At 42.5% G+C, this 16,722-nt stretch overlaps 2 protein-coding genes across 2 annotated transcripts in view; one reads left to right on the top strand and one right to left on the bottom strand.

Moving 5' to 3' along the window:
- LOC149371928 (uncharacterized) overlaps positions 1-16,722 on the top strand; it is a 510,412-nt gene that overhangs the window by 151,178 nt on the left and 342,512 nt on the right. The gene's annotated exons all lie outside the window — the stretch shown is intronic.
- LOC149371931 (cell adhesion molecule Dscam1-like) overlaps positions 6,044-16,722 on the bottom strand; it is a 114,777-nt gene continuing 104,098 nt past the window's right edge. The window contains exons 18-28 of the mRNA XM_089585490.1: positions 16,586-16,656; positions 15,808-16,045; positions 15,246-15,344; positions 14,791-14,976; positions 13,245-13,541; positions 12,176-12,346; positions 11,120-11,370; positions 10,455-10,536; positions 9,757-9,880; positions 8,819-8,943; positions 6,044-7,442 (exon numbers count right to left, since the gene is read on the bottom strand). Coding sequence (XP_089441616.1) covers positions 7,387-7,442; positions 8,819-8,943; positions 9,757-9,880; positions 10,455-10,536; positions 11,120-11,370; positions 12,176-12,346; positions 13,245-13,541; positions 14,791-14,976; positions 15,246-15,344; positions 15,808-16,045; positions 16,586-16,656 — 1,700 coding nt within the window. The 3' untranslated portion in view covers positions 6,044-7,386. The remainder of the gene's footprint in view (positions 7,443-8,818; positions 8,944-9,756; positions 9,881-10,454; positions 10,537-11,119; positions 11,371-12,175; positions 12,347-13,244; positions 13,542-14,790; positions 14,977-15,245; positions 15,345-15,807; positions 16,046-16,585; positions 16,657-16,722) is intronic.

Below are 16,722 nucleotides of genomic sequence, written 5' to 3'. Positions count from 1 at the left end.
TGACTTGCGCGTGAATGTTTGGGAGGAGCGACTGACCGCTATCTTAGAAGCGGATACCCTCAAGAGTGCTTCTTGCGCGACACGACTGACGCAACGCAAAGACTACTTTCATGAGTTCATTTCTAGTAGCTTGGCGCTCTTCACGAATGCAGAAAACTGTTTCATGCCGGAAAAGGTATACAGAAAATTTCTACAAGAAAAATAAATTTAAAAAGTGGACTTCACATTTCATGCGTTCGGCGGCTGGACGATAACACAGTTTGTTCCAACGACATTCTCTGACGTGGCGTGCGCTTTTGAAGATAAGCGTAGGCATTCTGTTCTCAGTGGAGAATTTACGGAGGAAGATCTGGTTTCCTCTGCGCTCATTAAGTGTCAGGAAACGCTTAGAAGGAGTGCGTCCTGGGAGAATCTAGCTTCTCGCGACAAGCGCAAGAACAGCGGAAGGCAAGCGGTTTGAAAAATGACCGCCCTCTGCGGGCAGCGGGCGATAATTTATCTCGAAACGACTGGCCCGTACGTTTCTTGGCTCAGACACACGGGTACGGGTGTTTGGGGAGAACCTGCTGGCGTCGTGAGCCTGAACTATTTTAGCTACATTTTTTGTTATATGTAAACTCTTGAGAACAGGAAGTAGAAATAAAATGGTCCTTTAGATTCTTCCTCGAGCAACACATATTCAGTTTCTTTGTAACAACTGAGTGATCAGAGCACGAACTGAATGACTAAATTAAGTTGCTTTGAGGAAGAGAGGTCGAGAAAACGGAGAAGAGAAAACAATGTCTTTTTTTTCTTGCGTTCAGCCACGGCCTCCTTCAAACGGCACTAAAAGAGGGATTTCTTTGAAAAGTGCTGACTTTATTATTTTTGCCTAGATAAACAACGCACATAATCATATCAATCCACGGAGACGTGGGCAAGCACTTGTATTCCTCTTTGCAAAAATAGTATGAACTTCGTCAATTTTCGTCGTTCTGGCTTTAGGACACCAGCTTGCCGGGCCAAGGACGCAAATATTAAAATCTATCGTGAAGTTCTAAGCAAGCTTCCATTCAGTGTCAACCTTAAATGGGCAGTAGGGGTAACCATGCATGGAAATGGAAAGCAAACTTTCTACTGTCTTTTTAGATGGGAATAGCATGGGCGATCGCAAAACTCTGATTTATAAATTGAGCAGGCGACCACGCTTCGACGGAGCGAACAATCAGCATCCATGAGTGTCATGCTCGCCGGCCACGTGTCTAGTTTTGTAGCCGATTACCTCTGGGGTGAATTCGGGACTGAGTTGCATTATGGAAATGAAATCTATGCTTAAACTCAAAATCAGGCCGTGCGATTGAACATTTGTGGTTTCGAGAAGCACAGTTCCTTACGGTCGTTTTCGCTGTCTGCTTGGGAGTGGCGACTGTGACAACTTAGAATGCACAGGTTGCGACGGAGTCGACCCGCCCTCATCGTGAAGTTTCGGGAGACTGCAGCGAGCTACATAACCTAAACTAATCCACGTCTGATCGTTAAATTGCTTGTTAGAGGCGATACGCGCGACTAAACTGAAACCGGTTGGCCACACACGTGGGGCTGTTCGTACTATACTCCGTTTCATACATAGCAGTGAACGCAGCGAAGGCTGCGGCGCCTGTTCTCACTCCTCGTCCTCATTTTATGCAGTGCGTCGAAAGTGAAAAGAGTAATGAAATTAAAATTAAAGTAAATGTCGGTAGATATTGAAGTACAATAATAAGGGTGTTTTATTTTGCAAAAAGATTGCTTTTTTATGTCCTTCAGAACAGAGTGCCTTAGTTTTGTGGGGTTTTTTTCCGGCTCCTCCTGTATCAGGTTTTCGCAGCTAGGCCGGCTGGTGATGTCGTCTGCTTTCGTCTTTCGGCTTCTGAGTCTGCGAAAATGGCACCGCTATCTCCTACTCGCTTGTTTTCTTCGCCCACTGCGGAGTCAAAAACATCTGCTCGCCTATTCTCCAAGCTGAAGTCTCCGAAAATTTCGAAAGACTGCAAGCAGGTGATTGTAAAAGTTTACTCTAGCGTAAGGAAGCGCTTCTCGGAGAAGACTGTGCGTGAAGTTCTCGAAACTGTGGGCGAGATGACCGGGGTGAGCACTCGCATAGTTCAGAGGTTCAAGGAGGAAGGTGTCTCTACTGGAATACGATCACCGCAAAAATGACCTAGCAAGGTGACAATATCTAGCTCTCGCAGTGTTAACTATGGCAGCTTTGCACTCAACGCCATCCGACCCAAGTTACATCGTATGTATGCCGTACACTACACTGCCTTTTCCCTTCGAAACAAGTAAACAGCGCTGTGTTTTTCAAAGTAGGTATTAGAGTTTGACAGTCTACAGTTTCTACCTAATGAATCTTTTAAGAAAAATAAAAAAAATTAATGAAAAACAGCCAAGCCGGGAGTCGAACCTTGGCCGCTTATAAAATCAACAGACAGGCGCACGCTTCGTACCACTCAGCCACGACGCGAGGCGGGCGGATACATTTCGCTTGTTTTTTGCAGCGGACTACTTTCGTACCTTTGGCAGCGTTGACTGCTATGTGTGAAACGGAGTATACGAACTATGCAAGCAAATTCACTGAAAGCAACATGCATTCTCACCTAACCAGCTTTCGCGAACACTCAGTTGTTCGCAAATACTGACAATTCTGTAATTACTCAATTTGATACGTTGGTACGGTAGTGCAACGGTATTACCACTTCCTAGGAGGTCGAATCGCCGTGGTTGTATTGGCAATATCATTCTCAGTCAGGGAGCGGAACTGATCAAGTCGTAGGTTTAATTTTACGCCAGTCATAAACTATGCATCGTGAATTTAAGTGGAGCTACTGACAATGCATTCTATGTGCTTTCAGTTGAACGGTCTATTAAAACTCACAGATTTTAACTTTTCATGAACGCCATATGCGTTCCTTCTTGTTTCGTTGCCATCGCTGCATTTTTTTGCACTTTGCAGCCGAGTAAAAAGTTCATGCCATCGCTTTCGTTCATGCCGTGGCGTTCAAATGCAATTATTTCGATATTCTCTGCGAGTTTATTATTATTTGTTCTGAGGTGGCGATGCCTACACGCACCCCATGTTCGCGAACAACTGTTGTCGCTAAACAAAGCTGTCGCCAAACCCATGAAGTCCCAATGTAGTATGCTACTGAAATAAAACACCTTTGCCGGAATCTTCGTAAAGTCAGGTCACCTACCACCATGTACAGAGTATTTGATTGGCCAGGCGCTGCGCTTCGTGCGCGCCCGAGTGTAAATATTGACAGTGGGTTTCTTTCAGTGTGCATTTCATTCACAAAGTGTGGTGCACTTATGCTTAAGCTTGGTGATGCAATGTATTTTATTTTCAGCAACGACGTCCCCAACCGATGTAACTCGGAGCCCGCGGTAAAGTGTTGATCAAATGAACACCGCAGCTGTACTCAGACCTCGGTAACATGGTGCGCGTACACACTGGCGGCATTTTTTCTATTTTCTTTGACTACTGTAGCAGTGAGCGACAAAATATTGATGTCTAAAGGACACTGGCACTGCGTACAACATTGCATTTTTGTCATATAGACGCGAACACGCCTTTGACCGGCGGCTATAAGAAGCCGGACGTTGCTTCATCGCCGGATTAACAGCCCAGAGGAGGATTTAAACAGTAGCGTGTCGGTCGCATCCTGTGCAGTGTTTAAGAGTACTTCTCCTTGTCCTGCGCAGTCTTCGTAAAATTATGTATATATGTCGTCCCGCATGAAGGAAAATATAAGTGACCATCGGTGAAGGTTATTTCCTACATGCGATATATAAATTTTGCCTTACTGGGCCTATCGGTTGTGAATCCCTTATAAATTCTTGCACGAATAACCACTCTTCTATGTGTTTCCATCACGTGTCGCTGCTTTGCACTCAGAGGTATGTCATACGGTAGAGAAAAAGGTGAAATTTCGCAAGTGCTTCTCTACGCACGTCCACCCTTCTAGAGCGCCAAAAGTATGCCGAACACGCAGGGAACCCAAATATTTGTTCATAGTGAATGAGTGCAGTGAATAGTATTTAAGGTCTCATACAGATTCGCCACGATGACAGATTGCTGCTTACAATACCTCTTTGCTTTTTTTTTTGTGCATGCAGCGGTTTATATGACATGTTAAAAATGTTAAAAAATACCGTTAGGTGAAGTTAGCTGAGCCTGTCGTACTCACCTCTCCGTTTTTGCGTGCTGCACAGTTAGGTAGGCTTTTCCACGTGTGACCTAGAGTATTTACTCGTTAAAGAATGCTGCGGTTTGCAGTGACTGCAGCAGCAAACAAAGGGCATCTGACAGGGAAGCAGCGAAATGGCACAGAATTAAATTTGACCTTTATTTGTGCAATTATTACTATTCACATAGTGAAGTACGCTGCTTTTGACAAAGCTCATTCTCAGTAAGGTAAAGAAAAAGACCGCACAAAGCATGTTTCTCACAAGAAAGAAGCAAGTCTATTCAGCAAAAGAAAAACGGACATAGCTTTTCACGACCCGAATTAAACCACAATGCTTTCGGTTCCCTTATATAGCGCCCTGAAGATCGGCACTATTGCAATATATACACAATCAGAACAAAATCAGGCATGCTGCATGCTGCGACATTTCTTTTATTCATTCCAGCAGATATGAAACACTTCTGACTATGTAGAGCATATGTCTCTGTGCGGTATTTACACTTTTTATAAAAATATGTCATTTGTATTCAACAGGCAGCTGTTTCAACGGCAGTATTTGAAGACATTCTCGCCAAGCGTTCTTTCACTTTATATATATATATATATATATATATATATATATATATATATATATATATATATATATATATATATATATATATAGATGCAGAAGATTTGCAAAGCTTATATGTATAAAAATTTAGGAATCCATACAATTCAGCGCGGAAACGCTATAATTCTTTAAAGCCTTACTCCCCTTCTTTAAGTTGGTTTTACGTAAATCCCATTTACGGTAGTTTTTTTCTTTTTGAGCGTAGAATTCGTCCAGAGCGCTTGGCAGTATTAATTCCACTAAGTGCTGCAATAACGCGGTGAAGCTCGTTTCGTTTTCATCACCGCACAATCGTGCTTGATTCTTTCTCAAAATTCCAGAACACTGTCTGTAATCTTGTAACGTGAGCACTTATCTTAAGACAGCCTACGTGCAGTACAGAGACTTAAGAGAGACCTGGAGTGGAGCATTTACACTTGAGCCAGAAAAAAATCAGAGAGACAGGCCCGGTAAATGAACAACTACATTTTAGTTCTATTCATTTAACCTATTTTCATAGGCGGATGTACCGCTTCGCCGGGGTTATCAACGGGACTGGCTGGTCAGCACGATAGATGAAAACAGCAAAATAAAATCCAGCCAAAAAAGTGGTCATATTACACCGGCCCTGGTATTTTTTGACTGACAGAAACTTGAACACGTCTGTTAAGAGCTTGCAGAGGTGTTGAATTTTGATATACCTATCAATATCGTTTTCTGAATAAAAGGGTGCGACGTAAACTGTCAATGCCGCGTCTGGATATTGTGCCAGAAGCACAGCTGACTATTTATGGAATGTAGAGAAAATTAATTATTTTGAAAACTAAAAGCGGAATGCGCGTAAACAAACGACTGCCTACTTAACAGTGCCATATATTTAGCCGAAACACGCAGGAATGTACTATCAGTGACGAAGGAAATGCGAACGTGTTAATTGAAACACGAAAACCCAAGTGAGAAGATCTAGGCAGGGAGAAACGTAATAGAATAGAAAGTTGGGCTAGTTGGATGCTGTTCATGATGAAAGTGCGTGCTCAAACAAAACGGAGACAGAGAAAGAATGTTACAGGACAGGCGCCGTTTTTCACAACGGCTTTATTTGGAAGGGAATGACGACTTAGTACCTAACATTACCACAGGCAACGACAAAAAAATACAGTTAACATACCAAGGTTAAAAAAGAAGAAAAATAAGAAACTTTGTCTTTTTTTTTAACGTGGATACGTTAGGAAGGTTTTTTTCGTCGTTGCCTTTGGTATCGTCATGTATTTAAGTGGCCGTTCTCTTCCAAATAAACCAGTTGTGAAAGACAGCGCCTGTCCTGTGGTCTTCTTCCTGTGTCTCCGTTTCGTTTGCGCCCGCATTTTCATCACGAAACTCAAGGGTAGCGCAGATTAATTTCACATAGAAGGGGCCATGTCTCCTTTAGAAGTGTTAAACATGCTGCCTTGTATTTCCTCTTCAGAGGCCAATATGATTGTGTTTTTGTGTTGGCATATGAGGGCTATTTTTCGCGTTTGATTTGTTGCTGGTAGTACATAGCACAATCCTTTATCTCCGTGTTTCTTGCTTATCTTTGCATGGGCGTGATTCAACACACAAGTCCTGAACCTAATGCACTGACATTTATAAAACGTGCGTTATTACTTGTTTTACTCTCGCCTCATACAGGAGGCAGAACGAAGAGCTGTTTTATAAACACTGAAGCACGTTTATAACATTGAGGCAGTGTTATTTGTTCTTCTGTAAGTATGCCTCTTGTTACATCCCTCTCAGCGCAATGATTGCGGCAATCGACGTGCATCGGAAAACTAGTCTGCTTATTTCCCGTCGGCGTCTACTGATAAACATTTCTAAAATCTTTTTTAAGAAACAGTACCACCTTTACATCCTTGAAACAGGAAACAAAAGTAGGGATATTAGACAGCAAGATAGTTTTATCAGTCGAAATGTAGTAAATGACGGTTTGGTACAACGAGACACACTGTACAGGATGGCAATTTTTCTGCGCATTTTGCTCTTCATATATGGCTATCAGTTTGTTCAATACAAAACCTTGAAATTCGCCAGTAATATATAGCATCATAAGTCAGCGATATTTTCTATTTAACGCTAACAATTGCAGCAATGACTCAACATGCATATTAATTTGAATGGTGATCATGTTTTCACGAGAAATTTATTGTATGAAAAATATCCTATGGGTAACTGAACAACCCCACTTATGACATGTTGTACGTTGTGAAAAAGCACTTGAAGACAAAAGCAGCTCAAACTTTCTAAATGCGCTAAATATGTTCTTGTCATCACAGAAATGTAAATTTCAAATCACGGCACAGTTCTACCGAGGCACAGTATTGAGGCATTTTTATGCCTTCAGTCTTGATAAGCCCGCGCACATTCATACGCAAACTGATTGTCTGGGGCACTTTAAGAGAGGCACAGTCGCCACGTACCACACTGCACGTACCACACCATCACTTGTCACGCGCACACACTCATGATGTACATGGAACCGGTGAAGAAGGTATGAAGTCACACGCAGGTCTCCCTTGCATGTTGATTTTTCTTCGAGTCGAGTAGTTCTCAGGTTATGCTGTAGCCAGGCGTAACGTGTATTCCCAGTGCTTCCAGTCGCTTGGCTGATGAGAAACAGGAAAGAATAAACACATGCCTTGAAGGTGTGCCGAAATGACGTATTGATTGTGCAGACGGCTTCCTTTGCTTTACTACTCTCTTGGTATAATAGAGGTCGAAAAAGGGAAGGTAAATTTTGATGTCAATGTTTGTGCACTGATAAATTTCGCAGGTCCCGACAAACGCAATGTAAGCTGTCTAGAACTCATGAAAAGAATAGCAGAGACGTTCTCAAAGTCAGCTTCTAAGCAAAATCTACAAACCCTGCACGAAATCATTATCACGTAACGTGCCCTAGGCGTCGCTTGGGGGAGGTTGTTCTGCAACCTGGTGTGACTGAGTGAAATCAGGACAAAAGTTTTCTCACAGAACAGTCTGTTATGTATGCGGTTGCGCGGAGTTGCACAAACAAACGCAAATCATTATTAAACTGAAAAACGGCCGTAAATGCAGTTTCCGGTGCTTTAACATGTGTTCAATCTTGTAAAAATTCATGCGGTAGTATTTCTAACTTCCGAATTTGGTACAGCCAAAGCGTGGAGAGGACTTTTTTATCCGCCCGCTAATTTCAGGTGCAGATGCGAGTGCAGATGTTGTGTTAGATGGCGGCAGTATTTAATAGTAAATTTTGCGCAATATTTCATTTTTTTTGCAATGTCATCTACAACGTTTCCACACCTTGCCTTATCTCAACTACAAATTCTCAACTCAAATAGCTTTCAGTATTTCAATCGTTTTCAGTATTTAAAATAGTTATAACAATAAACTTTCCTGCATTGAATAAGGTTTGCAGGAATGGCGTGAAAATATAGCGTAAGAATACGCTTTTCTGACAAAAATTAACCAGTCACTCTAAATGTGACGGCGTGCTGCGTCATGCCTATTGAATTGTTATGCATTAAGGTTAGTTAGAAGCTGCGGTCCTATTCCTATATATGACTTATAAACTTAATGTATTCTTTTAGTTATCTCTTCTATGTGTTTGAATCATTATTTTTTTCTAGGAAAGTCAAACTATGAACATCCCATGTTCTTTGCCTGCATATTCAACTTATCGTTATCGCGACGCGAAACTTCTTAGTGAAAGTGTCACACTATTCTTTGTAAGCGATGCTTTTCTGAGCTGCTGCATAAAATGGCGGTCGAGGGCCTTTAAAGCTGCATACCAGCTGCTTCATCTCGGCCTCCTTCAATACTTGTAGTGGAAAGAAAAAAGGAAAGGAACAAAAAATGAAAGAAACAAAGGAAGAAAGAACAAACACAGGCAGTCTTATATCTTTTAAATTACAAAAATTCAGTTGTAGCCCTTAGTCTAAAACTGTATGCGTTTTGCCACGTGATGTCCTGTTTCGTTAAAACCCAAACGCAACGGAATACACACCTCGAGAGTGCAGATCCCTGTCACACTCTGCTTCGGACATCTCCTGATGCTCCCCGTAGCTTCCACTAGTTGTTCGGTGAAATGTGTACGCTGCTCCTTCGCTGTCACTGTCGTCTGCAGAATGGCTTCAAAAGAGAAAAGAGGCAAGGGTGGGGGAACCATAGTGGTGGAGCCATAAGGTCCGTGACCCACAAAGAAGCACAAAACAGAACGGAATTCTGCTGCGGAATAAAATAAGCTCTTCAGTGGTCCGCTATGCAGCATGCTCGAAATTTTACGATGGCAGCTCTTTTCCGTTACACTAAGTAGAACAATCAGGAACCTGCACACCACAGTTATGTCCTACTGGTGAAGTAACTTTTTCTGCTGGCGTGCTATCCCAAGCCGTATAGTGAAGAAGCTGAACAACGACTCTGGAGCAAGAAGTACAGAAAATGCTTTGCGTTTAGGCTACAAACAAGACGTCTTCTTCGCTGTCAGTTGCGCATGCTAGTAAATATTGCGTGCAGGGGCGCACGCCAGACGTTTGCTTTGAGTACAATAACGGCAGGTGAAAGTAAACGCCCTTCTTTCAATGCGGTTTCATTCAACAGCCATCATTGCTAGACACGGTATTAAAAGCAATGCTTTCACCACCAGCCTTCTTTTTAAGCAGAAGAAAACATGCAGCAAGATTTTCCACCATCCTTCAGGTGAGTTCAGTACTTGAACGCTTTTTTGGCTGTTGAAATAGTTTTTTATGGATTAAATGCCTTTGCCTCAATGGGCATGCTGTCGGCTACTATATAATTATAGCTTCTAGCCTCAAGAGGAATACTGTAAAATAACGCAAGAACTATTAAATGTGTAGGTGTTAAAAATATTAATATGTGATTTCCCGTGGCTGTTTGAGTACTGCGCGAACAACACCTCAGGAGGTGTTCTCGTGAGATCCTTACCCATCTGACGCTAAGCTTGCCGAGTTCTGTGCCGGCCTGGGGTTTCTTTCTCGATCTCTTGTTATCCGTCGTCCATCTATAGTGAGTTGAGTAGTAGAACCAGAATTTGTCTTGGCTATCAAGACTGTAAAGTGAGAGAAATGCATGGCATGTACCGTTAAGAAAACGCTTTCTACAATGACTTCCATCTTCAAACGTCCCGTCCCCCTGCCGGTCCCAAATAGACCAAAGAACAATAATAGCATAATATATTTTTAAACTCATTGATAAAAAGTTTATTTCCCGGAATATATTGTAATTTTGGTTCAATCGCCTTATCTGTCGGTTGTATAGGAAGAACAACGCACCTGTTTTTCATATGCGTATGGGATTTTTACTGCTCACGTAGCATTAACGATATTGCCCACAGTATAACAGCGCGGGAGACGAGGAGAAGCGATAAACTAGATAACACAAGTTCCGAATAAGCTTAGCTTGTCGTCATCTTCCGCGCTGTTATACTATAGATTACAACCAACTTGCCAAGCTTTCTGTCCTAAAATTGTCCACCATAGACACATCTCAATCAAATAGGGCATACGCTTTCGAGCTCGCTCTGACCATCAAGAACAGTTTTAGAAATGAGGTGAAAATTTGTGGTTTAATGCAGCTCTCTCCGGACACAATGTTTTCGCGCGATTCTTCGTTGGGCGACATACATGATTTCCTTGGTGCTTGATATATATTGTTTGCTGTCTCAGCAGGGCCGTCTGCCATGTAAGGGTAGCCCTCCTCTTCAGTCTGCATTGAAAAAAGGATTTCATCGAGTCATGTAAGCACAACATAAGGCACAAAGTAAACCTAAACTTAGAGTGAACAGAGTTCTTGGCCAGCAATACTTTATTTATGGCGTTCCCAACGCATCATATACTACTTTGGGCGCAGGTCTGCAGGAGGGTCAGGCCCAGCAATGCAGAGGGCTTTGTGCCACTAAAGCTAATAACAAATAAAATGAAAATATAAAGAGAAAACTTCAAACAAAGCGATTTTCTCATCCTTATATTGTCAATTTCATTAGTTTCAAGCTTCCAAACTTTACAGATAGGCACGCTTACGAACCAGCCCTTGTTAAACATAGTGAACCCTTCGTGAAAAAAAAAAAAATCGAATGCGAAGGAGGTTTTGTAACAAAATAGTGGATTGACAGTCAGAAATGTGATGCTGTCGTTGAGTGGTAAGGTAAAGCAATAGTCATATGTATTTGTTCAAAGCATGTGGATAGCGCCATTCTAATCAATCTAGATGGGGATTTGCAAGCCATCAGAAACAAAAACTTGCTATAGGACGTTTCTATTCGCGATGGGAAGTACGAACGAACACTCACCCATCTCGGATAGGGTACCTCGTAGATGTGTTCCCTCCTTACTCTCTTCAAAGTCTGCACAGAATCTGGAACGGTGTCACCATCTGCGGGACTAACACCTTGCTTGCCAAGCGCCTGTACCCGGCTAATGCCGTAAGGCGATGGATAGTAGAGCTGCTCTTTTGTTGGACTGGCAGTCGGCAGGTTGCTGCCTGTCTGCTTCAAGATGGACAAGCTCATCGCATCCAGGTTCTTGTCATCAGGGCAGGAATCTAGCAAGAATTGGCAGTATTGCACCAGTTTGATATAAGGCAATTACATGCTGCTTTAACACTCCACTGCGCCATTTATTACAGAGTAGCACTACACGTCCTTTTCACGCTGGTAAATACAGTGAAGAAGCTGCCAATGTATTAAACTGAAGGCATGCGAATTTTAAGTGAGTGCACCGCTACACACTACACTCACACATAAAGTGTATGTGACGTCAGTTCCTTTATTGAAACATGCTAGTGGCCGGGATTATTAATTACCATTTCTTATAGATGATGGACAGCCGATCATTCAGATCATTTAGTGAAAGTAGGGACAGTAATAGCAATTACAGTATTCAGACAGCTCTTGTGGAATTGCACCATGCTTTATCACTTTCAACAGCGCGAGAAAAACGAAGGGCCGCAGAAGGCGACGAAACGAGTTCATGTGCTTTGAGTTATAGAGAGCGACGAATGCGTGCCTTCCAGCCATTTACAAAACTCTGTAATTTTATGCTTCAAAGAAGGAAACACTGGGTAGGCCTGCAGCAACAGCCTTAATAGCTATTAATTGTCTTGAGCCTGGGGTATTTTGCTCACTTTGGTCCACGGAACGCTGCTGTAGAGTATCGCTAATCCATCCGTTTATTCGGTTCACAAAATACTAAATCTATACAAACCGTAGTTACGCACAGGCGATATTCTGTCTCTGGTCTAGTTGCCTAATATCAGTGGTTGCGGAAACATCAGAAAGGCTGCAGCAAGAACGAAGTTAGCCTGCCCGCTTGCATGTAACGCCAAAAAAAAATTCTTCCGCGCTTACTTCTGTAGTGATCAGGCGTGGCTTGTCTTCGTCTTCGGGGTATTATGAACGAGAGGACTGCCACAATGAGAACAACGATTGCCACTACGCACACAAGTGGCACCATAATTCCGACGCTCTTGTAGAAGGCTGGTTTGCGGCCTTCCAAGCTGTTCAGTGGAGGAATGCTCGCTGCAACATAAAAGAAAGCAAAGGCAAATGTGAAAAGCAAATCAGTGTACGTTCACTGTCATTCGCATTTTCTGCTCTTTCGATTCCTTTACGAACAATAGAACAAATGACTAAATTGGGCTTCGTTTCTTTCGAAGGCGTAAAGCTCGGAAACGAAGGACTAAGCCTGCTGTTTCCTAAGGCCACTTGTATGTTGAGTAGTAAATGGTCTTAGAGGAATTGTTTTGACATAAAAATTCGCGACTCCCACAAGTATGGAAGAGCTGCAGGCAATAACAGCTTACGTGCTCTGAACCTGAAAGTGAGCGCTATCGAGGTAGGACGTGACTGAAAAATTGGCAGTGGTTTAGCTCTTACTAAACCTGGAGGATTGCGAAAGTAACGAGGAGAGAGAGAGAGGCGATGGAGAGCGCGCGGCAGCGGCGGCGGCCCCGGCACGCTAGCTATGCGCCGCTACAGAGCATGCGCAACTGGCGAGCGCGGCGGCGGCACCTCGGAGTTACCCACGCTGCGACGGCGGCGGCGCGCCGGCTGTGCGCCATATGATGTCCCTGCTCCTCGCGCATGCGCAGTATGGCCTTTCGTCAGCTCCGCGAAATGGCTCGGCGACTCGCGTAGTGTTGCTATAGCAACAAAATAAATATTCGTGCTGACAATATGCAGTCCAGGAGCTTTGTGAACATAGATATAAATGAAGGGTCAGAGTAGGTTAGAGCATGTGAAGAAAAATATTTACGAAAATTTTATAGTATCAAGTTCGCGTCGGCACTCGGACAAGAACTATTTAGTGTGCGGTAGCTCAATGGTGTCGGTTTTCTCATTTCGGAAAACTTAGATTTGAGGCCTATGTGTGACAAGTAATGGTTCTAGGCGTGGCAGTACAACGACCATACTGTACCTCCTGTTTTCGTGAGCGTGCTGAATGTGTACTCGTGCTCAGAGGTACCAGCCTCGCTGTGTCCAGCCACGCGCAGGATGTACCACTTTCCGGGCGCAAGATCGGACACAAGGAGCACCTTCTGCTGGGCTGGAATTGCGTCGGAGACGAGCACCCAGTCCGCACCCTCTTCCTGAATCCGGTAGTGGACTGTGAACGACTGGATGGGGCACCCTGCTGCACTCCAGCTACTGAGATGCACCGTCAGCGTCGTGCCGTTAACGCTAAGAACAGCGTCACGTTTAGGTGCAATGGGCGCTGGAGTTCACATGGAGAAAAGGAAAGAACATTTGGAATATACGCAGTTGTTTTAACACCTCAAACGCTGCTCCGAAACGGCTGCAAGATTTCCGTTTACACAAAGTGGGTATTTAGGATTAGGAGGTCTTAGTTTCTAAAAGAAACCTTAAAAAGAATCTGTCAAGTTATTTTATATATATAACCTTACCACTATAACGTGAATTTCTGACATAAATGAAAATCGGCTAACGCACATGAACACAAATTTTGTTTAAGTACGACGGGACTAGTCGGTGAGAATGTTGCGCAAACCAGGGTTGCGTTCTCGATTTCAAGGAATTCTGTGAACTAATCTAGAAACTTTAAGTTAGAATTAGGTGAGATTTTATAAGCCTTTATGAATATTTATTTCTTGTAGTCTGCAGTGAAAAGAACTCTTAATTATGCGTTTATTTTTGTCGTTCAAAGCATTCTATTGCTACATATGTTCCAAGGCTTAGAAATTTAAATATTTACATTTGCTTAATCATGCCTTTACTATTTTGGCAAGCAGAGGATATATGTTGCCAGTAAAGTGCACTTCTAGAAAAGCAGAACGTTCGTGAAAAATACATAATAGCACAGAATTTCCTTGGGAAGAAACAAATGGATGGCAACACTTAATAGTAGCTTTAAAAGAAACAAATCTATGTCTTTATTGCAGGAGGCTTATTGTAAAACCAAGATGGCCTTTTTCCTCATATACAAATGCTCATACATAAAAAAATAAATTTTCATGCCCCGAAGAGAAATCTAGCGAAATGGCGTCAAGAAGGCCTAGTAAAAAAATATGCTTAATAGTTATTGTGCGCCCTAAAAGTGTAAACTCTTAAAGATCAATAAAATTATTTCTAACTCTTTAAGTTGCGATTGTCTCACAGTTAAGTTCTAGTGTTTATAAGTGTAGTGATATTCTCTAGGTTCGTTGGGACCGACAAGTTTGTCCATTTCTTTTCGCAATTCCATTGAAAAATGGACTGTTACCAGGCCTCTATGATCAATGAAACCTGAACCTACTGTTGTTATGGTTCAGGCTTGGCACTGTTTAGTTCAGAATTATTTTCTAATAGCTGCATACTCAATATAAACCATAGCATCAAGTATTCAGCCCTTAAGCTTCTGTGATGAAAATAATTAGCTAGGTCTAGCTATGTTTAAAAAAGCAGAAAGATCAAGATATATAAATCTCTATTTGTAACATGTAGTTTTAAGTACAGTTATTACTTACGCGCTCCTTGGGTTTTCGCTGATATCACTTCGCTCGGGTCACTTTTTCCCATTTTATTGTAGGAAGCTACGTAAAATTGATAGTTGGTTCCACAACGAAGATCCTGCAGCGTGTGCGTTGTCTGATGAGCGGACACTTGATGCTCCTCCCAAGTGCCATGCTGGACCTTCACGTAGATATAATACCCTGGAAGAGTAATACATGGTTATCATTGCACTCTGCGAGTGCATATAATATGACGAGGGTTACTGCTGTACACGTAGAGTTTTTGTGCAACGCAAACAAAGCCAGGTTGGATTTTCTAATTAAGTTTATCTGTAATATCTTCGCGCACACTTTTCATATGGCTGAATTCACTTGCGCGGCAAATAATACGTTGTTACCACCAGAAAAAAAAAAACGGACCCAATCGCTAGGTTTACGAAGAAGTAGACCGAGAAAAAGAGAATGAATACCTATTATAGCCGGGTCATCACCTACATTCGTGTTCCAGCGTAACTGAATCGACGTAGAACTTGTACTGAACACACTCAACGATGGCGGAGGTGGTGGATCTGCAGAAACAGCACAAAGAACGGTGAGTCGAATATTTTTTTTTCAGTTTCAACGCACGCAGAAACATTGTCGACCATTTCTAAGCACTTGTTGATCTGTGATAATTAGTGGAGTAGATGATGATTAGAAAGAGGTCTGGATACTGGTGGGGTCTGAGAAAGTCATCTGGGCTGTGAAGGATCTCAGAGGTTTACTTTTGTGCATATGCGCATATGTAGTTTATAAGGTGACTTAAGAAGCGTTTTGAAGCGGTTATGCAATCAGCAAGATGATTGTTGTCACATTGGGCCTGCGTTCTGGCAGAGATAGAAAGATGGAACTTCTACGATTAGGTATTGAGCTTTCGAGCTGCCTAATAAGCAGGCCGTTGATTAGAAAGTACTTGTTTCTATGACCGGGCACATCGCTGCCCGAAGAAGCGAACAGTTCTTCAATAAAAAGTGAAATATTCATTTTGCTTACCATTTTCAAAGGTTTCAAGGAGTATTTCCTCGCATGGTGGGCCGGTTCCTTTGTCGTTGAAGGCTTGTACAAGCACAGCGTACTTTGTAGAACGGTGTAGAGATGTTAACAATACCTCTTCTTTCGTGCTTCCCGTCGTATCTACTGTCTTGTAAGTGTACGTATCTGTGGTGCCATGCTTTTTGTAGCCAACGTAATACCCTTTCAGCAGGCCATTTTGCAGGTCCTTTCTTGGCGGCTGCAATTCAAGCACACCTTTAAACCCATTTGTAAATAACGCTCTATAATATATGCAAACTGCAAGTTTTTAAATAATGCAGAGTATTTTGCTGCTGACGGACAGAAAAAAAGTCGACAGTATTGTACTCAGTGGTGGTTTCAAGTAGGAGGTGCCTCTACTGCCCACTAATGTTTATTTCCTAACAGGCGCTATATTGCTCGTCGTTCGTGCATGAAACAAAGCTATTTGCTTTTATATAAAAATTCGTGTAGAGAATTGCATTCTAGCGCTTCGCCAAGCCTGATTATAGTGCTGTACTTAAAAAGCTTTTGCTCCTGAAGACCAGCCTCAAGGGAGTAGAAATATTCACAATTTTTTCTCCTAACCTCAATATCAATTTTCAATGCCATAATTCTATGCCGGTGAAGGAAATTTTCTAGAAAATTTTCCACCAGCGCCTCATGTGCGCAAAAGCTTGCTCAAGTGGTGGCGTATTACTATAGAAAAAGTGCCTACTAAGTTTAGCATTTATTCAGCGGAAAGAAATATTTTTCTCACCTGCCATGCCATCTTTAAGGATGTTGATGACACTGCTGTCGCTTGCACATTGAGTGGTGGTCCCTCGGGTGCTGAAAGAAGAACGAATTTATTGAAACGCTTTGGAAACTGCGTATATGTACAGGTAAACTTGCTGC

This window comes from Amblyomma mixtum, chromosome 1, assembly GCF_055824585.1.
Source record: "Amblyomma mixtum isolate Tamu chromosome 1, ASM5582458v1, whole genome shotgun sequence".
In the NCBI taxonomy this organism is placed as follows: Eukaryota; Metazoa; Arthropoda; class Arachnida; order Ixodida; family Ixodidae; genus Amblyomma; species Amblyomma mixtum.
The sequence above is the reverse complement of the archived record's forward strand: the minus strand, read 5'-3'. Positions and strand labels throughout refer to the sequence as shown.